The following is a 23,973-nucleotide window of genomic DNA, read 5'->3' on the forward strand; positions in this document are numbered from 1 at the left end:
CTAGCACAATCTGTGTATCATTTCAATACCATGGAGATCTTCCATGTCAACCTAAATAGCTTCGACTAACGATCGCTAGGCTCCATTCGGACAAGAACACGCTTGCTCTTCGCTACTGCATCCTGTAGAAAAGAATGTGAGGATGATTCGAGGTAGTTATTTTCTCCGAACGGCGTTCTGAGCACCCTACAGAATACCTAATTCGGTTTTATGAAAGAATTTGGGTAGGGTCGCATTGGCCGAACGTAGTGATGAAAGCCTGGGGTGGCCTGAGGTAACGAGTGTCTGATCACGTTGTCTATCATACACAGAATGTCTGAGGTGCCTGAGTCCACTCAGGAATAGGCTAGATTCTCTAGGCCCTAACTTCGAAGGTTGAGACAGCCACATTCAAGGTTATTGCCGGCTACAATGACCTTTGTGAAAGCTCCTTTCATTGCGTTGCTTCCGAACCTTAATGCAAGTGTAAGTTAATACTGTCAGAATCAATAGCCAGGTAATCACTAGTGTTAACTGAGTACATTTCAGATCACAAATCCACCATCTTTGGTGTCATCATGGGTGGCGAGGAAGAGCCTAGAACCAAGGTGTTAATCGAAAGTGAATATGACCACCATGCCACGGACGGCAATTATGTGTCACAATATTAGACTATTCTAATACCTTTCGAACCCCAGGCATTGGCATTGACATTAGCATGCTAGAACTGTGGGAGAAAATCGTACGACTTTTCTAAACAAAGCCGGATGTCTTGCCCTGGGAGTAAGCCAGTGATATGGTGTAAGCTAAACTACTTTGATACAGCTACTGATAGGTAAATCCACCGACTCACCAATCAAATGCCAGCGATAGGCCCCGAAATATAGCTGGTGTGGAGCTGGTGACCGGTTACTGTATAGGGCTATAGTCTCACCTCCGGTGAATGCCTTTGTACTTCGTCGCCATGACTTTTCCCAAGCACCGAGTCTGGAGTACCACGTGTCGCAGAAACCGGAGGTTTGGGGATTTGACTCGAGATACTGGAGTGCTGGGGTCTGGAGAAACACGCGATGTCTTTGAATGATATGGAGTACAGATGCTGGGGAAGTCTGCAGCCCTAAGTGTTGGTGTATAGCTTAATCCGTTATGTTCTGGTATCACAAATATGTAGACTATTGCTTACTATTTCTTACATCTATAACATAATACATTATTAATAGCCAGAAAACAGGGCTATTTGTTTCTCAGCAGTTCCAATTTTGCCTATTATGGTGTTATAGTGCTGTCTGATATCATCCTGGTAGCATCATGGATGTCATATCCCGGGTGTACTGTGCAACAACTACAACCTGACTACGAAAATTCTTTGTGATACTCTACCACGGAAAGCAATACGCAAAGTATCTTATGACGCCACGCTGAAATATCTGCGAAACACATTTGCCATCCCGTAAAACCCGCCAATAGTAAAATTTGCGGTGCCATAAGTCGTCCCAGGAACATCGGCTGGTTTCCATGGTATTGCCGCCGAGCAAGAATGCACGTCCCGGTTCATGATCTACTGATGATAGGATCGTCAATATAGCCAAGGAACTAGGAAGAAGCAACGGACAAGCAAAGACTATCAAGAGACATGAAGGCCAGAAAAAGCTATACAAACACATGATTCAGGTTGCATGATGATGTCCGTGACTGTCACACCACCGTGAGTTGACCACGAAGAGGGCCACCTAGATGGCCGACCTACTAAACAGGTTAACCACTTCTGTTGATCTGCATGCAGACTTTTCCCGACTAGACTAAATCCATTAAGGCCTGCATCCGTACGGCATGCCGATGTGTCCCGTGTAGGGTAACGCCGTGGTTTCACCGGAGGCCGAAATGGTCAAGTCTGAGAGATTTTGCTCGGCAAGCCTCCGAGTGGGACTCACGGTCAACGCAGGAGATTTAGGAAACCTGAGCCGTTGTTTGTTGAGACTAAAGTTGCACCATTCAACATCGGCTCTACTAAAGTCTGCACTTCTCACCAATGGTTGGATGAAAATCCGACAGTGGGTCGGACGCCAAGTTGCCTTGATGCGACGATCCACCGGTCGAACGCACCAGCAGAAATTTTTCTCCTAAGTTAGGGCGAAACTATTCCGTATGTGACGTCGAGTTGACCGAATCGGCACACCGAGTCACAGACGGCCCACGATACCGATTTCTCGGACGACCGATAGCTTCGGAACGATTCCAATGACATACATACACAGCAGGAGACATACTATGGATCTTATTGTAGGTGTCGCAGTCAGATGATGTTACCTTCCGCTGAAACTTGAATTTTTAACCTTCGTAAACATGTATATGTATTTTTTTTTATCAAAAATCCAATACTAGAGGGGGGAGTTCAGAAGCTGGATAGGTTAACTTTATCGGCATCATCATTACCCTTCTCTACCCGACTCGGGATCGCCCAGAAATTTTTTTCTCTTGGAGTGGATCCATTTAGATCTGCCACGACTCTTGGTACCAGCTCGGAACCAGAAAACTTTACTCATAGTACGTACTGTGTGTCTTCAGGGGAGCTATAATTAAATCCTGGGCTTAAAAAAAAAAAAAAAAAAAAAAAAAAAGAAAAATGAGTGAGGCAGATTTGAATGGGCCCTTGCTAACATCGTTAAAACAACTCTGTTGAGAAAGGAATCAAGGGATGTAGTGGATCGTCAAATGTAAACATTTGCCCGGAAATTCTCCTACACACAGTACACAAACCAACAGAGTAATTGTGCGTGTGAATCCGGAAAAGTATGTGGGAAAGGCATTAAGCGTGTAAACAGCGTCAGGTTCAGCGTCAGGTTCAAGGTCAGTCAACTATTACTACTACTCCTACTACTACTACTACTACCGTGAGACAACACGGGAAAAAGAAAAAAAAAATACGTAGTATCTACAATGGCATAGAATAATCGAGATACTACTATAAACTTGAATTTTAGAAAATTGGGTAATAAAAAAAAATAAAGGAACCAAAAACAAACAAACTGACCATCATGAGACGCACATGACGTCCCCGTGACTACTTTGGTAGAATTCCAGACTCTCTTTCAGTTTCGCTTCTCACAATAACAGACGGCGAGCCCGGCAACGAACCTCAACCCATCCATGCCAACGATAACTTTACTCTTTTGGTCGTCTCCAGGCACATCCCCACTGTCTCCCCACTCTAAGAGTCTTTGTCGAAGCATCCAAGAACACACTCCGCCCCCCTAGCATGCGACTATCCTTCCTGGTTCGGTCCTTGAGATCTGGGCCCCCGTTTTTTTTGCCATGGTCCCTACCCCGAGAATGGGGTGCCCTCCAATCCCTGGGATGGAGGCGACGTTTTGTCTTGCCGACGTATGGAGCGTTCATGTAAAACCTTTTATTATTTAATTTTCCATTAAACGCACTAAAACAATTCCACGATGCGGTTATTAAGTTCCGATTCTGGGTTATATATCTCTGAGCTTTCCCACGTTGCCTCCCCGGTTTCCTTCTCTTTCTTTTCATCCCATCTTTCATCCCTTCATCAACCTCTCTAAGGATTCGTTCGACCACTGAGGAATCCATCCGTCACCATGGGTGTCTCTAATTTGATGGCCCGGCTCAAGCCCCAGGCCGACCATGAACACCAGGAGCACTCCGATACTCCTACCCCTGTCAGAGCCGACTCAAACTTGGAGAAGGATAATGTCATGCTTGACGACAGCCCCATCAAGTATCTGACATGGCGGTCCTTCATCCTGGGTTTGTGTGTCTCGATGGGTGGCTTTATTTTCGGTTACTCGACCGGTATGTCAACTTCCCCGTGGAGAATCTACCATACTTGCTGACTTTCACCTCAGGTCAAATTGCTGGCTTTACGACTATGGATGACTTCAAGATGCGCTTTGCGGAACAACATGCTGATGGAACATACGCTTTCAGCAACGTGCGCAATGGTTTGATTGTCGGTCTGGTAAGTCTATAGATACCACACTTGACTATGCGAATGAGGATCAAACTAACATGGCTACAGTTGTCCATTGGTACTATGATTGGCGCCCTCGTCGCTGCTCCTATCGCCGATCGCATTGGTCGCAAGTATTCTATCTCCTTCTGGTCGGTGATTCACATGGTTGGTATCATCATCCAGATCGCTACCGACGACAACTGGGTCCAAGTTGCTATGGGTCGTTGGGTGGCCGGTCTGGGTGTTGGTGCTCTGTCCAGCATCGTCCCTATGTACCAGAGTGAGTCTGCTCCTCGCCAGGTCCGTGGTGCCATGGTCAGCGCCTTCCAGCTGTTTGTTGCCTTCGGTATCTTCATCTCTTATCTTGTCAACTTTGGCACCGAATCCATCAACGGTACCGCTTCCTGGCGTATCACCATGGGTATCGGCTTCGCCTGGCCCTTGATCCTCGGTGTTGGTACTTTGTTCCTTCCCGAGTCTCCTCGTTATGCCTACCGTAACGGTCGCGTCGAAGAAGCCCGTGAAGTTATGTGCAAACTTTACGGTGTCGGCCCCAACCACCGGTGCATCGCCCAGGAAATGAAGGACATGAAGGACAAGCTCGAGGAGGAGAAGGCTGCCGGACAGGCTGGCGTTTTCGAAGTCTTCACTGGTCCCCGTATGTTCTACCGTGTCATGCTGGGAATTGCATTGCAGTCACTGCAGCAGCTCACTGGAGCCAACTTCCTCTTCTACTACGGTAACACCATCTTCACTTCTACCGGTCTGAACAACAGCTACGTCACCCAGATCATTCTGGGTGCCGTTAACTTCGGCATGACCCTTCCTGGTCTCTATGTTGTTGAGCACTTCGGTCGTCGTAACAGTCTGATGGTCGGTGCCTCCTGGATGTTCATCTGCTTCATGATCTGGGCCTCCATCGGTCACTTCGCCTTGGACTTGGAGAACCCTCCCAACACCCCTCAGGCTGGTACCGCTATGATTGTGTTCACTTGCTTCTTCATCGTCGGCTTTGCCACCACTTGGGGCCCTATTGTATGGGCTATCTGTGGTGAGATGTACCCTGCCCGCTACCGTGCTGTCTGCATTGGTCTTGCCACTGCCGCCAACTGGACCTGGAACTTTTTGATCTCTTTCTTCACTCCCTTCATCTCCAGCGCCATCGACTTTGCCTACGGTTACGTCTTCGCAGGCTGCTGCTTCGCCGCTGTGCTTGTCGTCTTCTTCTTCGTCAACGAGACCCAGGGTCGTACCCTTGAGGAAGTCGATACCATGTACGTTCTCCACGTCAAGCCCTGGAAGAGTGCCAGCTGGACGCCCCCGGAGGGCATCGTCCGCGACCTCCACGGACCCCCCGCTTCCCCCAAGCAGGAGGGCCGGGCTGAGCACAGCGAGCCCGCCACCGAGATCCGCGAGTAAATGGTATCATGTCTGATGAACCAGCTACGGCCGTCACTTATGCATTGATACAACGTTTTTGTGTTTTTGGTCGTCCTCTGTAACCTTTTTTAATGTTGTGGCGCAACTCTTCTCCTTCTTTTGTTTGCTCTGAATATACCGATGTGAATGCATGCATGCATGAGTACATATGTTGAGGGGCCATGAATATGGCATGACTTTTGGAACTAAGGAACCTACTGGCGTTTTGGGTGGATAAAACAGCAAAGCAAAACCTACGAGCTTATGCAGTTTAAGAGAGAAATAAAAATAATATACTCTATGAAAAGTAACTCCTTATCTCATGTAAAAGACTATTATTCATCCCATCCTATGATAGGGGTATACCACTCGAAATGAAATCGTTACGAATGTATGGCAATATAGGGGCCAGTAGTAACAAGACAAGTTATCTGTGGTGAAACAGTTATGTCTCTGGGAGTACTAATGCTAAATAGAAATGCATTGAGCCTCTAGTAAGTGATACACCGCGAACAAAAGACTAAATGAGAGTATATCAAGGCAAAATGATCAATTTTTATTTCTATCTTCGTCTTCGCGTTCATCAAAATATTCAAATCAATCAAGCCGATAAATGCTGATTCGGTTGGGTCGGAACAACCCCAGGTATTTACGCAGCAGTATAATTCATCCAGAGACCGTTGACTGTAACAAACAATCAAAACATGAAGAAACATAACCCCCGACGCCCTGTTTTTTGACACCCAGTTCATGACATGTAGAAGATGAGATATATTAAGGGGTGGTGACATTGTCTCATCGTGCACTCGGCACTTGAAGACAAAGCCTTTACCGACGTTGAGTCTTGCCGATGGTACGCTTGCCGGTGAACTAGAGGCAAAGTTAGTGAATGAGCGACAGGGGTAAAAAGGGTGGCGGTGATGACATACCAAGTGCTTGGGGAGAGATGCAGTAGTGTGGCGATCGGCTTCTCCTGCTCTTGCCATGCGGTTCATCTTCTTCTGGCCCAGCTTCTTCAGACGGTCGGCCTTGCTGCGAGCCGTGGTATCGGTAACACCGTCCAGGAGACGATTGGTTGCTGCCTGGCTACGGGCACGACCCTTGGCCTTGGCAATGGCTTGGCGAGGATCGGACATGTCGACATCCATAGCATCGTCGCCATCGGCATCGCGAGTAGTGGTACGTCCACGGGTTTGGCTCTTGGAGCGGGCACGGGCGGAAGCAGCATCGACATCGTAGCCGGCCTCTTCGAGAGCATCCTCCATCTGGGACAGCGACTTAGCCTTGGCGCTGCGAGGGATTTGTGCGCGGTTCTTGAGAGATTTGCGCATCTTGGCATCGTTGCGCATCAAAGCCCGCTTCTCGCGAATCAGGTCTGCCTTCATGCGGGTGTCGGCATCCTCAGCATCTTCCACGCTCTCATCCGAATCGTAGTAACCGTCGGCTTCCAGCTTCTCTTCCTCCTCCTCCAGGGCGGCCAATTTCTGCTCAATATCGGGATCCACGAAGTCGTAGATGTTCTTGCCGTTCCAGACTTCGGGAATCTTATCATGCTTCCATTCGTCGTTGGCCAAGTCGTAGGTCTTCTTGAGGTCAACATTGTAGACACCAGCACCACCGTTCTCCTCCTCAATATCCCTCTCCAACTTCTTCCGGTTAGGGTCATTCTTGTCGTATTTCTGGAGGGTCTTAACGGCCTCAGGGATGAAGGTTTCACGTTGGACACCACCCATGGGCTGTGCAACATGGATACGGGCCAGGACATCACCCAGACGTCCACCCGGGGTACCAGAACTGTTTGTTCCAGACTTGAGTTTCTGCGCCACTCTCTCGGCCAGTAGCTTGTCGCAAGCGGCGTTCTTCACGTTAGTTACACCCTCAGTAGTGGTGCAAGACAACTGCAACATTTCCACATCTCCAGACTTGAGGATCGATTGAAGCTCTTCCTGGTATTCGGGTTCCAAATCCTCGGGGCGTCTGACATCAATCTTGTTGACGACAAGGAAGACGATCTTGTTGGCAAATAACGGGCGGATACTGTGGAACAGCTTGATTTGGTCGGCGACAGAGTAGCCACACTGTTCAGAGAAATCCATAAAGTACATGACCGCGGAGCGAAGATGGGCAATGGCGGTAATGGATTGCATTTCAATGGTGTTCATCTCCTCCAGAGGGTGGTCCAGAATTCCCGGGGTATCAATGGCTTGAAATCGCAAGTACTTGTAGTCGAAATGACCAACGAACAAACTCTTGGTTGTGAATGCATATGGCTGAACGTCAACATCGGCCTTGGTGATGCTGCGCAAAAAGCTGGATTTTCCGACGTTGGGGTACCCGCAAATCAGGAGAGTACGGGTGTTAGGATCGATGGATGGCAAACGGCCCAAATGTTGACGGACTTGCTCGAGGTAGACCAGAGGGTCTTTGAGACGTCTGCAAATGGTGGCCATGCGACCGAGGGCGGCGCGCTTCAGCTGCTTACACTGGAACAGAGACTGGGCATATTTGATGAGACGGACATAATCGCGGGAAACAGTCTCAATGAGATGTTTGGCGGTAGAAACTTGACCCAGAGCGATTCTAAAATGGTCGGCATCGTAAAGTGTATTCATCAAGTCCTTGTCTAGTAACTGTTAGACAATCGCACCAGGAGAATATTCGAAGCCCAAAAACCTACGGAAAGGATGAATGTCCTGGAGCCGGGGGAATCCATCTAGAATAGCCTGGAATTTTTCGCAGAATGTCTCTTGGGTATATTTGACCTTTCGGGTATAAAAGCCTAAGCAGCGGGGGCAAAATTCGTATCAGCAAAATCCGAGTTTTATCTTATTATTTCGGATCACAATCACTTTGTTCCGAAATTGACGATCGGGGATTGCTAAATACCTCTGATACGGCTGATCTTGAAACCAGCACGAATCTGAGTCGGCAGCTGTCTCTGCGTACGGCTGAGAACGACATCCAAAAATTCCTGGCTCGTGGGCACAGGAGCGATCTGAAAAAAAAAGGTACTCTATCAGTATGACAGTTCTGGAGAATGACGGCAGCATTTCTGGCGCAACCAAAATAACTCACATCCTTCCAAGTGGTCTTCATGATGGGCAACCTGAGAAGTACCAAATATGACTCTCAAGAATATCCCAGAGGTGATGATAAGATTTTGAAGTCTCCGAGTCGAAGCACTTCCTGAACAAAGAAGAAAAAAAAATATTCCGGGCGGTCGGCGCAAAAGTTTTGACGGGCGGTGAGAGTCGCAATGTGGGGAACGTTTTTCCCTTCTGGTAGCCGAGAGAAAAAGAGACCCGTCTAGATAACTACTATAGTAACCAGTATTAATGTCGTTTCTTTCTACTCATTTTGATTGTTGACTGTTTTCCCTCTTGAATTGCTCTCTATCATGATCATGTACATTGAACTACCGCGGGACTATGATACACAAATATTCCTGCCCTGACCTGAAACTAGCCGCCTATTCATGGTCGTCATCAGCATGGGGTATCTGTCCCAGAACCATCGTAGCCCAGACAAACTCCGTTGCTTTTCTCTTGAACCCATCATGTAAAAAGACCAAACCCAGTGTTTCAACATAACATGCGTCAAATGTCGCGTGGGAATTGTGAACAAAAACAACAAAGGGGAAACTAAAGAAAAGTGGAAAAGGAAGATATAATCGAAGGGAACAAGAGCAAAAATGATCAGGTAAGAGGAAGACATGTCAACTAGGCATAGCACGATTCGCTGTCATCCTAACCGTCCATCGTGATGATAATTTACTCTCCGATGAACTCCAACACCTAGAGTTGGTCAGTTACAGGCTGCGTGTAAGAGTACGTTTCAGAAAGGCTTCACTCACCAGATTTGTCCAGCCACCGCCGCCAAACTGACACTTGCTAGGACCACGGTTCTCGAATCCAAAAGATTCGTAGAATGGCACAAGATAATCATGGGCTATGATCGAAATGCGCTCGGCGATCTGTGCTTCCCTGATCCTGTGGATGTAGGACTTCAACAACGTGCTGGCAACCTGCTTGCCTTGATGCTCCGGCAAAACAGCCAAGGAATGGATCGCAATCGTGCCACCATATTCGTCATGGCCGACGGTCTCTCCGTTCTCCACAGTCATGCGCTCGGTTTGCCATTTCGCGGGGAGCTCCATAGCCTTGTCGGTCACAAACGGAGTCGAAATGCGAGTCGCAACGATGTGTCCAACCAAGGTCGGGCGAGGCTTCGGTTGGTCCTCTCCTAAGACAGGGAGTGTAAAGAGGCCCAAGCAAAGTTCGGGGCACCGGTTCAGGCGATATACAAACTTTGACGCCGAGTCAGCCAGGCGACAAATTGTAAAGTTGGAGTAGAATATATGTCCTTACCTTCTCTCGGGAACAGCGCTCTTGTTCGGGAAACGCGCTCTCCACGTTGACACAGTCATCCACATTCGACACAGTCAAGACCTGTACAAAAGGATGCAACTCGTCCAACTTTGTGCGCTGATGCACAGGCGGGCGACGGAACCAGTAAGGAAATTCGTTAATATCGTCATGGTCAACTGCAACGTAGTCTTCGTCGACCTCTTCTTCGTCGTCATCATCATCCATCTCCTCCATGGGGATCCCGTTGGCCATTGAAAAATCTCCACGGGCGCTCAGACGTGAGAGGTCATCCCCGGTCGTAGGCAAGGAGAACCCGTCCGCGTTTGATAATGGCTTGAACCCATTGATGGGCTGGTCTGCAGCAGACTTATCAGCGGTATAATCGGACATTATCTATCGATCTGAGGATTCGATTTTCAACAGATCGCAAGCCGACGTTCCTTAAATTTGCAGGGTAGATAGGGAGAAAATTTGTAAAATGTAAAAGCAGCAAGCGGTACACAAAGAGAGAAAGGAGACAAAGTCCAAGCGGACAGGGATTGCTGATGGCGCAGGATTGTGGAAAGGATTGGCTGAAGGGGACCCTAGGAGGGATGAAAAAGAGTCGAATCGAGGGGCGTGAATCCTCGGAAAATGGTGGGGATCAAAAAATTAGCTCTGATGCGGACGGGCGATAAGAACTTGAGTCGGGTTGCAGTTCCAGAAGCTTAGGGCCGGGTCGTAAGCCAAAAGACGCAAGCCACCAGTCAAGCCTGAATGAAGGGAGGTTGTTAAGTTAGGAACTGGAAAGTGCAGTTTACCAACCAGATCTTTTAAAACGCACGTTAAGGGAATGTGAGTGGATTATTGTCTGCTAAGGCTGGATACAGTGAGGCGTTTGATTGCCACTCACACTTGAGGCAAATGAAAGATATTGTGGAAGTCTGACCCGTGCACAGTATGATTGGCTGCCTTTTTCTTTACCCACGGAACAAAAGGACTACAAAAAAGAGATCAGAAAGAGAGAGAGAGAGAGAGGAAAGTAGAGAGAGAAAAGCAATAAAGGATCGAGGAATATGGATGTTCCTGAAGGATCTAATCCACTATCCAATGATTCTTAGGTACTAGAAGTATTGGTCGATCGATCCGCCTGCAGATAGTCAGAAACTTCAGGGACTAAAAGTCTTACTACCGAGATTAATTTTATTTGGTTCCCAGGATTTTAATTGATTGCTTTCTATCCGGTGAAGTAAGATTGCCGAACCCAAGCGCGGGGTATTATTGACTGATACTGATAATGCAAGTCATGTTCGTATGTAATTTATCTAGGTGGCCTACGCGTAACATTGACGGGTGGGTAGGCTGGGGACGGGGAGATATGGAGAAATTTGACGGTTTCTGCCCCGTAACCGGATGGGTCCCGTACGGAGCACGAGTTTTACTAGTCGGTACTACGACGACTACGTAGTAGGAGTAAATACTTCTGGTAATTGGTAAGGTACGAGAATGAGATATGTTGCCAGGTGCCAGTTAAAGCATGAAATTACTTGTCACACTACTAGTACTGCAGTGGTATTGCTACTACTTCAAACCGGGACATGGAACACGTGCTGGACGTCTCAGGGCAGCAAGGATCCTGTAAGGGTTTAGTTTTCTGACAAGATAAACCTACTGTCTTCTCCTCAGGAATCAACTCACACTTACACAAGCTGCGTAAATGTTTACCACCAATTGGGTGATATATTGATAACATACCTCATGATAGAGAATAAACTGCCATACCGGAGATTCGTCATGGTCTATCCTTTACCCCAGAACATAAGTGTTCGTTGATTGGTTTCTCCGCACTTGAATACATGCAGTGGTGGGTGTGCCCGAGCCTTACTTCTACAATAGAACATGTAAGGGGTCCTTGAGAACGGAACAAACCAGGAAAGAAAAGCACGCACTGGAGCACTGTCGATCTCACCTTAAGCGATTTCCTTGCTACCATGGCAGAAGCGTTTCCTGTCAACAATGGCATGACTTCATTCTGGCGCACCGAGCCTCATTGTCTCGATAGTCATCGCTCAACCGAGGTGCTGCCTGATGCAAGTGGTATTGTCATCGTTGGGGCAGGATATGCAGGCGTATCAGCTGCATACCACTGTATGCGTCTTAGTCAAGCCTCGTCAGCTGATAAGCCTTCTATAATAATACTGGAAGCCCGTCAGGCTTGCTCGGGGGCTACGAGTCGCAACGGCAAGTCACAACGAAATCTAGGCAACTCATGGAGTGCTGATTCTGACATCTGATCCCCTTAGGTGGCCATCTGAAACCTGACGTATATTACCAAATCAGTGCCCTGGCAGATAAATAAGGAGTTGATGCAGCAGAAGAAGTAGCCGCTTTCGAGTTAGCGCATATGGTAGCGGTTTAGTCTTGTGTAGAAGAGGAAAAGATTAATTGTGACCTAGACTTCGGCGAGGTCATTGATGTGCAGCTTGACGATAATCATTGCGCCAAACTCAAGACGGGATACGGATCTCTTCTTTCCCAGGGAGCCCTTACAGCAAAGGAGGCCCATTTCACTCCGAAAGAGATTGCAGAATTTGTGAGTACCACTCCAGTCACTGCAGATACCCCTGCATATTCATCCCCTGCGTAGGTGTCTGGGGTGAAAGGCGCCCAGGGCTGCTTCCGCTGTCGCACAAGGCGACTTTGGCCATATAAGTTTATCACTCAACTCTTGGAGCGAACTGTCTCGGCTGGCATCAACCTCCAAACGCAAACACCCGTGCTCCGCATCTCCGAAACACCTGATATTGATGGACGTTGGACTGTCGTGACTAGTCGAGGTTCAATTCGCGCAGAATGGGTTGTTTTCGCCAGTAATGCTTATACGTCTGCCATCGCACCCGAGTACAAAGACAAGATTGTCCCTGTACGAGGGGTCTGTAGTCGGATTGTGGTGCCCAATCCACCGAAAAACCCGCTGAATTGCTCTTACACATTACGTTTCAATGCCTGGATTATGACTACCTGATTCCCCGATCGGATGGCAGTATTGTCGTTGGCGGGGGAAAGTCCTCATTTTTCCATGACTCCAGCGAGTGGTACGACAATACAGATGACAGCAAATTGATAGAGTCTGCAGTGCGGTACTTTGACAATTACATGCAACGGCACTTCCACGGCTGGGAGGACATACAGGGGCATATACCGACCGAGTTTGGACGGGAAGTGCGTCTCTTCGTATTATAGGTCTTTCGTGACTTGATTGAAAAGCTGGTGCTGACTTTTTGCACATAGTAATGGGTTATAGCACCGGCTCCTTGCCGCATATTGGCCCAACAAACCTTGCCAGTTGGTGATTGCTGGCTTTAACGGCCATGGAATGCCGCAGGTCTTCCTCTCAGCACAGGCGATTGCGCAGATGATAATCCGCGGAGCTAGGTATGAGGAGACGAAATTACCACGATTGTTCATGATCACCCCAGAACGGCTGAGCAGCCAAGAGAACCACCTCCTGACACATTCTAAGACTTTGTGAATAAGAAGCAATCGATTACGTACACGAATGGGTCCTAGTTTGAGTCAACATACTCCAGACTTATAGCACGTCTACTCTGTATTCTGCAGTGCCGGGTCTACACTTATTAATGTCACAGTCTCTAGCAGCGCTGCACTCTGTTGATCAAACCGAGGGGTCGTAATCAATAATGGGAGTTCCAAGTATAGACACTACTTCCGAGTACAGTGCATGGATTCGTGTGCTGCAAGGTGATCACGGTCATGAACCTTAACTGTGGAGATTTCCCTCTTTTTTTTTTTCTTTTTATCAATCTCCGAACAACGGGCGTTATCGGAGCCAATCAGAAGCCGAGAACGGAATGCGTCATTATCCGCATCGACTCATTTTTGTTTCCTCCGAATGTCCAGCGCCCCCTCACTCCTCTCTGCTGCTTTCCTTCTGTACTGTTTTTCTTCTTCAGGCTTCTTCCTTTGCCAACTCCTATGTATTCATTCCTGGAATCAGTTTCTTTCACCATCGACGGAAATGAAACATGAGTTCTAGGGCGCTGACTTGGCCGCGGACTGCGAAGTCCTCTCTACTAAAGGTGAGCATCAAACCCTCTCTCTTTGCCATTGCTCTCCGATTGACCTTGCCGTCCTGTAGCAGCAACAAACCTCCTCCTTTGTCGGCCAGCCCACATTGGGAACTCCCAATTGCCGGTCCTTCTCTTCCACCGCCGATCGGCCGATCAACCAAAGTGCCGAGTTTTCGTCCAGCAGCAAAAGCTATGATCGACTAGGTCATCGGGCCAAGGAAAAATTATTGGATCGTGTACGATGGTCGCCCAGTACCAATAAATACAGGACGTATCCGCTGACTACTTCAATGGATTTTCCGGCTATAGGAATTTTTCCTTAGTCTGCTGAACTCCGCGTCTACGAAACGAGAGGCCAAATCGTATCTGGCTCGCCTGAAAGCACAGCACCCTCCGAAAGCGGAAACAAAACCAACCACCGGACATCCGAAAGAAACGGTAACACAATCATTACCGTCGGGTGTTAACCTGGGTTCATTCTATGGAGCCTCGCGGTCTGTGTATGATAGTCCGGTCTTCAGGCATGATTCAACGCCCCTCCCGCCACCGTTAGAATTGCCAGAGGGAAGACTCCATCTAGCCCTGATTAAACTCAGGACACCGCAGCTACTTGATGACACTATTATCAATGGAGTAGCCAAGACCCTGTCCCAGCTGAGCCGTCTAGGGATGGCTTGCTGTGTTGTGGTTGACCCTGGAACTGCGGACAATGCCAACGTCTTACGCAGGGTTGCTGCAGAACAAGCCGAACGTATTTCAATTGCAGTAGATGCACAACCAGACTCAAAGTCTGCCCATCTCGACTCGGTCTTGTCACTGTCCCCGATGTTTCCGGAACTTCCCGCCGTCCTATCCAGAAAGGCGCTCCTTAATCCGCTCCGCGACGGCCAAATTGTGGTTCTTGCCCCTATTGCCTACACGGAAGATGTTCCTAAGGCAGTTACCATATCTGCAAATGATGCCATTCTGGCCCTCACGAAAGAGCTTGCCGGTCTGGCAATGCGTCCCGACCCTGATGAAGACCCTTGGCTCACAGCGCAAAAAATCGCTAAGCTGCAAAAAGAGGTCTCATTGGATCGAGTAATTCTCCTGGATCCTCTCGGAGGGATCCCTTCCTTCCGAGGACCGCAAACATCGCACGTTTTCATCAATATGGAGCAGGAATTTGATGATATCAAGAATGAGTTGCTTCACGTACAGTCCAGTGAAGGTTGTACAGCAACCACACCACAACGGAAAGATACCTTCGTTCAGGACCCTTTGGAGAGGCACCTGGACAACCTACAGTTGTCGCAAAATGTGCTTGCTATGCTCCCATCGGCGTCCTCAGGGATTATTACCTCACCGCTGGAAGTTTCGAACTCAGCTAGGACACCCCAGGCTAACCCTTCATATGTCTCTGCTGTGGGAACTCGACGGCAGCGAAACCCACTCATTCACAATCTACTCACAGACAAACCGCTGCTTTCCTCTTCACTGCCGGTGAGCCGACGAGAGGCGATGAACCGTAGACGAGGCTCCATCAATTCCCCAAGTTCTCACACAACTTTTGTCAAGCGAGGCATGCCTCTCACGATGATTCCCAATCCACGAGTTGAGGTGTGGACGGCGCAGAATCGGCCACGGCTAACGCTGGATGATCCAAGCATCGACCTCCCGCGATTAGTTCATTTGATCGAAGACTCCTTCAACCGTAAACTGGACGTCCAAGATTATCTTAACCGGGTTAACGATCGCTTGGCCGGACTGATCATTGCTGGAGAGTACGAAGGTGGTGCTATCCTCACGTGGGAGCTGCCGCCGGGGGTGGAAGACGATGGTAGCCCGGCCAGTGAAGCTCGAATGGTCCCATACCTGGACAAATTTGCCGTCTTAAAACGCAGCCAAGGCGCCGGCGGTGTGGCCGATATTGTGTTCAATGCTATGGTTCGCTCATGTTTCCCCAACGGGGTGTGCTGGCGCAGTCGCAAGGACAACCCGGTAAATAAGTGGTACTTCGAGCGCTCTACGGGGACGTGGAAGCTATCTGACACTAATTGGACTATGTTCTGGACGACTCCAGGATTAACGGAGAATTCGCAAAGGTTTTGTGATTACGAGCAAGTGTGTCGGAGCATTCAGCCGAGCTGGGCTGACGATACGGGTGTTGTTGATTGATGGACATACAGACTTTTTGGCCTTTCTTTTTGCCTGGAACTAGTACATAATCTGCACCGAGTGCAGCAGGGGTTCGGGCATGAATGTATATAGATTGACCTCTTGAAAATATCCCCAATAGATATTTAACATGGGACCCTCACCGCCTTCGGCCTGGAGACCGAACTGCCGCCGCGATTCTCTCGCAATGCAGATCCCTGGATCTCTCCTGAAGTAGACATTGACTATGCATCTTAGGATGACTGGAAGTCAATGACATGATGCCCATTTGCATCGAGTGCTCGTACCCCGTCTCGCATCTGTACAGCACTTACAGTCGTGCCGACGATCGCTCGTTAGGCAAAGGCGTGCGCTTGACACAATGTCCACGCTGCCAGCGATTTGCGGATAAGTATGTTGAATATGACTTTGTCGTGATCTTCATTGATCTCGTTTTGATCAAGCCGCAGGTATGCATACTGAAGTGATGGCTTGTCCGGAATACTAGCATACTGACCGCGGAAGGTCTATCGCCATCTCCTCTTTAATAGGCTTGGAGGGGACAACAACCAATTCGACGTACGTCTATTTAGCCCTCATTCACGCTCTCTTCTAGTCTATTGCTTCCGTAGAATTGGGGTTTATTCAACTGACTAAACTATTTGTTTGCTAGCGATCTATAATTCGTCTAGGAGTCCTTCTACTTTTGTTTGACGTCTACCTGACATGGGCACGCATTGAGAAGTCTCCCTCGTTGGCTACTACTTTCCTCTCTCGCGCACCGATCATTGTCCAGTACTTTTTCTTTTTGGGTCTGAATGCGCTTGCGACTCTTGCCCATCACCTCACCATCCGTGCCCTAGCATCAGTCCTTGCCCCAGCACCTCGAGGCTTGAAGCAAAATGGCAACAACCCGACGACTACCACGACAGAACGCCCTCTCTCCACCCCCTCGACACCGGTACATACCTCTCCTCCATCTCAAATCACGAATACGCAATCGCAACTATCCCCCACATCAGCATCCATGTTGAGCTCACCTAGGCTCAGTCGGCAAGGCTCTTATGACACTCCAGCAGCGGGCGGAGGATTCTCCACCGCAAACAGTACGGGAAATGATAATCACGCCGTCCTTCCAGCGTCTCAGGGTTCATTCCCGCCACCTCCTTTGCGTCGCGCCTCTACTGCTCCAATCCAGAGCATTCAGCCACTACCTCCTCCATCTCCCGCCAGCCCTACCGCGATCAGCACGGCACTTCTCGTGAGCAGTTGTGCTAAACTGTTCCCGATACTGCTTGTAATCTGGGGCCCCGACGGCAGCGGCATTGCATCTCAGACACCTGTTGACAGCAGTGTAGGGACAAGTCAAGTGGCTCCGGGCAATGTCTCACAACACGCGCTGAACGGTATTGCCTCCGCGGCAACCACCACAACAGGCCCGTCGGGAATAGCGGGGTCTCCATCGCCAGCCTCGTCAACACTTCTGGAAAGCTTGATCCAGATGCTGCCTCAGTCGGTGCCGACAAGTTACCTAGCAAACTTTGTTGAGCTGACAGGCTCACTTTTCTCGCTGGGGGCAGCCGATACGCATTTGGTGCTGTTGAGTAACATCGAAGCGCTATATGTCCTCTTAGGATGCGGGTACCTCCGCGCTGTAACACTAGCAGTTGCCGGACTAATGGCTCGATGGACAGTACAGAGAATCATCCTAGGAGCAATCGGAGTTAGCTAACATATGACGGAAATACATACTAGATCTCAATAATGAAAAAATGAAACTCATCCTGTTCATGAGAATCTATGAATAACCGCTGAGAAAACATCAATGCAGCAACATGAAAAGTAAAAGTAGTACCAAGCATACACAAGATAACTATACAAAACACCCATAAACCACCTCAATCGTCCACCCTCCAAACCCAACCTAACATATCCTAGCCCATCAATCAAGAACCCAATAAGGGAAAATCACTGCGGTACCCGATCAGGTCTAATATCCGCCCTCTTCGGCGAAATAAGCGGATGCCACTGCGCCAGAAACGTAATCGCTGCACATATCATAAATCAGCACATTGGTTCTCGTTCCCCTCAACCCATTACCCCCCCCAATACCCAAAGCCAGCATAAAGGGAACAGGAAAAGAAAGGGAGAAATAAACATACCCCACATCAAATAGCACGACACAAACGAGAGAATAAGCGTACTCCGCCAAAGCCTAAGATACTCGTTAGACACAAACCCAGATTCGAAGAGGAAATCAAAGGAGGGATGCATACGTTTGGTTCTCGCCCTTAGGACTGAATATCCAAACCACGACGGACGCGACGGCGATGACGATCAGACCGATGATTAGACTCCACCTATTTTCGTTCCGTTAATCTTTCCTTCTTCTTAAGTCTTTTAAAAGAATAGATGAGGAGATGATAAGGAGTAGTCAGACGTACCCGTTCGCCATTTTGATATCTTGGTTATTCTGCTTCGAATGGCTAGTGATTCGGTGAATTATACGTAGAGTATGAGGGCACGGTCAATGCACTCTGACACAGGGACCAGCCGGTGTCTTCTTCTTCCCTTTTACTTTTTCTTTTCTTTTCTTTTTTTGGTTTGAGGTTAATCGGTGATTGGATTGGTAATTCCGATACTGTGGAAGCGGGTATGCTGGCTTCGTTCGGTGGGTTGTATCTGTTCGCAGTTCGAGGTATCTCCTGGTGTTCTCTCCACCAGTGTGGGAATCGGCGTTGCCTTCGAGGAGGGAGAATGGGCCGCTTAACTCGTAAGGGGCGATGGATTTGGCGTGGACCGAGACGAGCAATAACGCTGGACGTTGACTTGGCGGTGGAAGGATTGTTGTTGTTAAGGTGGACTCTCCGCGGGATAAAGGTATGGGATGTTGGAGCTCTAGGCTGGGGGAGCTTGTAGGTGGTGTTGGCGCCTGAGGCAGAACTTCTGGGTGGTAGGCGGTGATGAGTTGCAGAATGGGGTTGTCAAGTACTCCGTAGGGCTTGTTTCTGGTGAGAGATTGCATGGGGTAGGATATTTGATTTAGTATGTGAATATTCATGCTGTCTATTGGGTTCGTTTTTGTTTTACGTCATGCTGTTGAAGTGTAGAGATGATGCGTGTTCGCCCACGATAAGACAGCTCTCAGGCTTAAAAGGCTTGCTTTACAGTCTACTAACCAAATTTTACGCATCAATAGAGCCACAAATGACCCTACATATCCATAAATTGGGGGATATAAAACATCTTCATAGTGCATCAAGGGGTAGTTCACAACGTAATCCGACGGTTCCATAACAGCTGGCCAAAAGAAGAACGTAACGAAGGAGTGAAAGAAGAAATAGATTCAAGAGGGTGTTCTAAGCTCCCTCACGGCTCTTGCGGTAGCTAGCCTGTAAGACAAGTCAATTATAAACATCTTGAGAACGACGCAAAGGACCATACCTCTTGTTCAACCTGCAAACCATCGACCACAGGAGCCAGCTCGCTGAGGATTTCATAAGCCCGCTTGTGGAACTCAAGTTGAGCGGCGATCAAGTCGGCCAGGTTCCTCAAAGGCTCAGGAGTGTCCAGAACCTTGTAGTCAGTTAGTAACACCTCTCCGCAGCACCTACAGGATCTGCAACTTACATTCTTCATGACGCTTACAGCCTCCTCGGTCTGGCTGACGAACTCATCCTCGGCCTGTTCGATCTCCTGACGGGCCTCCTCACTCAGGTTGTCCAGATCACCCCTAGCAGCCGCCTTCTTGCTAGCCTTGACTGAGTCCAGCATAAGACGGGCGTTCTCGACGTTTCTGCGCGCCTTGGCCGCAAACATCAGGTTTGTGTTGAGGGTCGTGTTCCACCCAGCGAGAAAGCGCGACTGGATTTGTCCATCCTGCGACAGACGGGCCTCACCCACTTTCTCCGAAGCCAACGCATACTTCTCCAGGGCAGTGGCCAGAGGGTCCTCGCCGGTAGAACTCTGCGCCAGAGTCTGCGATCCGGACAGAGAGGCGCGGGCAATGGCATGGTTGAACGTCTTAGGCTGGGGCTTGGCCGAGGGAGGGGCAGTCAGGGCAGCCTGGGCCTCCGCAGGGGACGAAGCTTGAGAGAGAAGTTGAACCTTTTCACCGATGGTCCGGCCTAGGTCGTTGAATGACTCGCGGATGTTGGGTGGGTAGTCGTAGGCCTCGTTAGAGTACTGAGAACTGTACGCTACTGGTCAGCGCTATTTTCATGTGAACGCAGCAGGCCCTTTCCAGTGCCGTTTAAGGACTTGACACTTACGTCACCTGAAGGAGCTTCTGGTGGACCAACTTAAGAGCGTCCACGCGCTTCTCCAGCTCAAGGTATTCATCTGGAAGTTGAGTCTTGTCTTCGGCTTGACCCAACTGCTCTTTGATCATTTGCTGCGTGCGCGCAGCGAAAGGCGAAAAGCTCGCACTACCCGCAAAAGCAATATAAGATTAGAAACATGTCAGTAGAGGGCTTTGGATGTTGAGGGCTATTACTGGTAAAAGCGACAATGGAGGGGTGTGGGATAATAGCAGCCTCGGAAGTCATTTCATCTCACCTAAGGTTCTTTCCGAACGCCTGCACTTTGTCCATACTGTAAGTCAAGACAATCCGACTGAAAAATGATAATCGGGAAGAAAGATGACTTCAAGATGCGCAAATTTGTCCTTAGGCAGACCACGAGGATTTGTTTGGTTTATGAGTGCTGGCAGATCACGCAGTCGAGGCCCCAGGCATGCTCACCGCCTTTAATGAAGTTCAACTGCACCGCCACGTTTCACAATAAATTACATTCAATTAACTATAGTAACTAATGTATAAATGTATGTATGCCATTCTGGTTGCCGTCCCTGCATCCTTCACAACCCGAAATAAAAAAAAAAAAAAAAAAAAAAAAAAAAAAAAAAAAAAAAAAAAAAAAAAAAACAGAAAAACACAATGACAATAGCACAAAGAAAAAAAAAATAAATAAATAAAAAAGAAAAGGAGAGAAAGTAAAGAAAAAAATATGCACATGCAGACATTGGTCATTATTATCATCAGAGTAATGTCAAAAGCCGAAAACCCCTAGAACCCCAGTCGAACACCCTGAAGTCACAGCCAACTTGGTGTTGTATCATACAGAGGAATCATTGCTGAACGTCGAGATCAATGAATCGTAACGCATGATATAAATCGGTAAGTTGTAACGAATAACCGTGTAAGAAAGTCTCGAAGCGACCACGCTTAGGTAAGGGTTGCCATCATCGCACGGAGGATCCGAGGGTTGGGACCTAGGGTCGGACGACTCAGAATTCAACTCATCGCTCTCTTCGAACAAGACACAACTTACCTTTACGATCTTTCTTCGTCTCAATCACCTCTTCATAGTCGCCATCGGTCAGTAACTCCGTCCTCCGGGTCACTTCACCGCTTCGTCGCGCCAATGGCATGTATTCACGGATATCTTCGTCACTGTCTCGGGGACGCACCACGAGGAGTGGGCCTGCATGAGAGCTGCTGGACTCAGCATAGGGCTCGACCATGCGCACAGGCGACGACCGACCACGGCGGCGGCCATGAACCGAAATAGACCGCGTACGGGAGACAGCTCTCGTCACTTTCCGCTCCGAGATATCGTATTGACGCGTTCGCGATCGGTGCCGTGAAGGCGACGGCTCAACAATCAGGGTATTGTAGCTTGTCCGGGGCGAATAGGCCTCCATGGCGACTCGTTCCACTGTCCTATCTTTTGTCTTATCCCGTACGGGAGACGGCGAGGTGTGGATGATCCGAGCTGGGAGACTGTTAGTTCATATACTTTCTAAGTCTTGGGCACGTGGTCACTTGCTTTCGGTCCGGCGCTTGATCGTGCGACTTCGACTGATCACTTCATCGATTTGGTCCTTGGAAAGCGCAAGTTGGATAATGACCATGTCACCCTATCTCGAGTCAGTCAACGTCGAAGTGGATGCAATCCACATCTGCTCCACCTTAGGACACGTACCTCTTCCTCATAAGGGTACCCAAGCTCACGAATTGCATGAGTATGAATTAACTTTCGGGGTACCCTGGTCTTGCCTTTACGGGGATACGGTTTGTCGATTTCAACCTTCTCTTCGACTACCCGCTCGCGGAAATGACTGCCCGAGCGACGCGGGTGCGCGGAAGCGCGAGTTCGTTCCCGGAAACCGCGATATTCCTCGTCGCCGTAATAATCTGGTTCTGCGATGCGGATCTCCTCGTAGTAGTCTGGCTCGCGGGAGTGTCGAAAGGACCGTCTCCGCGCCGGTGGGGGACTGGCGGCTACCCTGGGAGCGGCCGGACGATAATAGTACTCATCGAGCTTGCGCGAGGGGATTCGGTCGAACGTATCTAAGGAAGATTGCCGTCGTAGGAGACGGGGACGGGGAGGAGGGCTGTCCGCGCGTGAATGGTCATAGGCCACCAGCGGTCCTGACGGGTGGATGAGATGGTCGTCCTCATACTGCCTGCCGGGGCGGCGTGCAGGAGGGCCGTACCGGTCATGCTCCTGTAGGCGATATTCAAATCGTTCATCCTCTACCCGGCGGGGTCGATCGAGAACTGGCGGGCCACGGGAATGATGGCGTTCCCGTCGCTCACGAGCAAAACGATCCGGATCCCAGCGGTCAGGCTCTGTTTCGAGCACTCCAGTGGAGCGGCGAAATTCGTCGTATCGAGACATGTGCTTAATAATTACGAGGTCCTATGATCAGGGATTTGTAGAAAAAGCGGTGTTAAGAATGATCTGGTGGATGCGAACCGTGGGTGACGACAGCGGCTGACACTGCGGGCCGCCGGGCTGATGGCGGGGAGGAAGGGGGGGGGGGGGTTTGCAGTAGAACCGTGGATAACGATTAGGAGAAGAGATGAGGACTTTAGATTGTTCCGCACAGTGGAGAAGATGATTGTGGACTGGAACAAGACAGACAACAGAGGGTTGACGAGACGGGTATAAATGGTAATTGAGGATGGATAGAGGAGAGAGAGAGCATCATCGAACAAACACAACCAAAAAAGTAAAAAAAAAAGTTGATAGATGTCAGAAAAAAAAAATAAAAATAACAATAAAAACGCCGCTGCCTGAGTTTCGAAACGGGCCACTGACGATGACGTCCGAAGGCGCCCAGTCGCAGGCAGTGGATGGTAGTGTATGGGGTATGGGAGTGTAACTTCCATTACCGTATTATTCCCTCCGCCATATGTTGCTGGAAGCGATTACTAGCGATTCAAGGGTATGCGCCCGGTCACAGTTATTCTTAGCTATTCGCCACGAGCCCTTCGCCTTCTCTTCTCATCCAGACGCTGACTGTCTCCTCCTACCCAACCGTTGATGCCGAATGGCAGGATAGTCGTCGATCTCTGACACTAGCCAAGCGCAGGACAGGGGGCCAGAATCAGATACTACTGACCAGACCGACTACTCCCCGGAACTAATCTAGGGTCCGTACCTACTACAGATAGTCTGTGGCTACCCAATCCAGTGCAAGTTCTAGCCTGTCGGTCTCAGCTCTACACCTGCCTGCATCTTTTGGGCATTATATTATCCGCCTATGCGCCGTAGGCGAAGAAGCCTTAGTCTACGCAGTCCGTACATCTCGACTGGGCATCGCTGTCTGCTAGAATAGTGATACTGCTGATGCATATCAGCATGTGGATTCAACTAAGTGGTCCCAAATAGCCATGTCTAGAACGCAAGGTTCTCCACACGGTTGATACAAATCCAACTGCAACGGAAAGGCTCCGGTTCCAAGACATCCTCCACTATCCTGCAAGGGCATTGCCGATCTGCAGACTTAGGTGTCCCTGCGGGTAGGTCTATATATATGGTACCATTTCTACAGCTGACAGCTGTCCGCTCTTCCAGACTGGGAAAGCAGCAGACGGGAAGCAGAGTTACGAGTGCAAAGCCGCGAATCATGTCCACTTGTAATCGCACACTAGTCCTGGAACTTCGGCAGAATAATGACAGCCACAGTGGAGCCTCAAAGAGCCGTTTAGGGATACCTGCTTCGCTCTCAGTAAAA

At 49.1% G+C, this 23,973-nt stretch overlaps 9 protein-coding genes across 9 annotated transcripts; 4 read left to right on the plus strand and 5 right to left on the minus strand.

Moving 5' to 3' along the window:
* Positions 1-677: 677 nt before the first annotated feature.
* Positions 678-2,114, minus strand: BDV38DRAFT_262682 (uncharacterized protein). Its single transcript, XM_032056123.1, has 2 exons — positions 833-2,114; positions 678-756 (listed from the first exon to the last, which is right to left on the minus strand). Exon 1 carries the CDS (start codon positions 1,641-1,643, stop codon positions 1,356-1,358), a length of 288 nt encoding a protein of 95 aa, XP_031908033.1. The 5' UTR covers positions 1,644-2,114; the 3' UTR covers positions 678-756; positions 833-1,355.
* Positions 2,115-3,581: 1,467 nt separating this feature from the next.
* BDV38DRAFT_275510 (sugar porter family MFS transporter) lies at positions 3,582-5,374 on the plus strand (the record flags this gene model as incomplete). The annotated part of the gene is made up of 3 exons (XM_032058044.1): positions 3,582-3,795; positions 3,849-3,961; positions 4,022-5,374. 3 exons carry the CDS (start codon positions 3,582-3,584, stop codon positions 5,372-5,374), a joined length of 1,680 nt encoding a protein of 559 aa, XP_031908034.1.
* Positions 5,375-5,760: 386 nt separating this feature from the next.
* On the minus strand, positions 5,761-8,581 carry BDV38DRAFT_226734 (putative GTPase NOG1). Its single transcript, XM_032052870.1, has 5 exons — positions 8,450-8,581; positions 8,261-8,369; positions 8,052-8,153; positions 6,304-7,997; positions 5,761-6,244 (listed from the first exon to the last, which is right to left on the minus strand). Exons 1-5 carry the CDS (start codon positions 8,468-8,470, stop codon positions 6,203-6,205), a joined length of 1,968 nt encoding a protein of 655 aa, XP_031908035.1. The 5' UTR covers positions 8,471-8,581; the 3' UTR covers positions 5,761-6,202.
* Positions 8,582-8,597: 16 nt separating this feature from the next.
* On the minus strand, positions 8,598-10,752 carry BDV38DRAFT_262698 (polyamine acetyltransferase). Its single transcript, XM_032056124.1, has 3 exons — positions 9,742-10,752; positions 9,228-9,680; positions 8,598-9,168 (listed from the first exon to the last, which is right to left on the minus strand). Exons 1-3 carry the CDS (start codon positions 10,129-10,131, stop codon positions 9,145-9,147), a joined length of 867 nt encoding a protein of 288 aa, XP_031908036.1. The 5' UTR covers positions 10,132-10,752; the 3' UTR covers positions 8,598-9,144.
* Positions 10,753-11,490: 738 nt separating this feature from the next.
* BDV38DRAFT_262701 (uncharacterized protein) lies at positions 11,491-12,268 on the plus strand. Its single transcript, XM_032056125.1, has one exon. The coding sequence runs from the start codon at positions 11,712-11,714 to the stop codon at positions 12,012-12,014; it is 303 nt and encodes a 100-aa protein (XP_031908037.1). The 5' UTR covers positions 11,491-11,711; the 3' UTR covers positions 12,015-12,268.
* A 1,498-nt stretch (positions 12,269-13,766) lies between these two features.
* Positions 13,767-17,679, plus strand: BDV38DRAFT_275514 (uncharacterized protein; the record flags this gene model as incomplete). Its single annotated transcript, XM_032058045.1, has 6 exons — positions 13,767-13,820; positions 13,883-14,047; positions 14,121-15,914; positions 16,473-16,526; positions 16,621-17,208; positions 17,284-17,679. The coding sequence occupies 6 exons, from the start codon at positions 13,767-13,769 to the stop codon at positions 17,677-17,679; spliced, it is 3,051 nt and encodes a 1,016-aa protein (XP_031908038.1).
* Positions 17,680-17,874: 195 nt separating this feature from the next.
* BDV38DRAFT_262706 (uncharacterized protein) lies at positions 17,875-18,924 on the plus strand. Its single transcript, XM_032056126.1, has one exon. The coding sequence runs from the start codon at positions 18,603-18,605 to the stop codon at positions 18,864-18,866; it is 264 nt and encodes an 87-aa protein (XP_031908039.1). The 5' UTR covers positions 17,875-18,602; the 3' UTR covers positions 18,867-18,924.
* Positions 17,875-18,924, minus strand: BDV38DRAFT_262707 (uncharacterized protein). Its single transcript, XM_032056127.1, has 3 exons — positions 18,392-18,924; positions 18,224-18,307; positions 17,875-18,162 (listed from the first exon to the last, which is right to left on the minus strand). Exons 1-3 carry the CDS (start codon positions 18,400-18,402, stop codon positions 18,036-18,038), a joined length of 222 nt encoding a protein of 73 aa, XP_031908040.1. The 5' UTR covers positions 18,403-18,924; the 3' UTR covers positions 17,875-18,035.
* A 382-nt stretch (positions 18,925-19,306) lies between these two features.
* Positions 19,307-22,631, minus strand: BDV38DRAFT_275515 (BAR domain-containing protein; the record flags this gene model as incomplete). Its single annotated transcript, XM_032058046.1, has 8 exons — positions 19,307-19,339; positions 19,392-19,523; positions 19,578-20,139; positions 20,219-20,374; positions 20,505-20,529; positions 21,279-21,722; positions 21,777-21,867; positions 21,933-22,631. 8 exons carry the CDS (start codon positions 22,629-22,631, stop codon positions 19,307-19,309), a joined length of 2,142 nt encoding a protein of 713 aa, XP_031908041.1.
* Positions 22,632-23,973: the final 1,342 nt, after the last annotated feature.

This window comes from Aspergillus pseudotamarii, assembly GCF_009193445.1.
Source record: "Aspergillus pseudotamarii strain CBS 117625 unplaced genomic scaffold BDV38scaffold_94, whole genome shotgun sequence".
Taxonomy (NCBI): domain Eukaryota; kingdom Fungi; phylum Ascomycota; class Eurotiomycetes; order Eurotiales; family Aspergillaceae; genus Aspergillus; species Aspergillus pseudotamarii.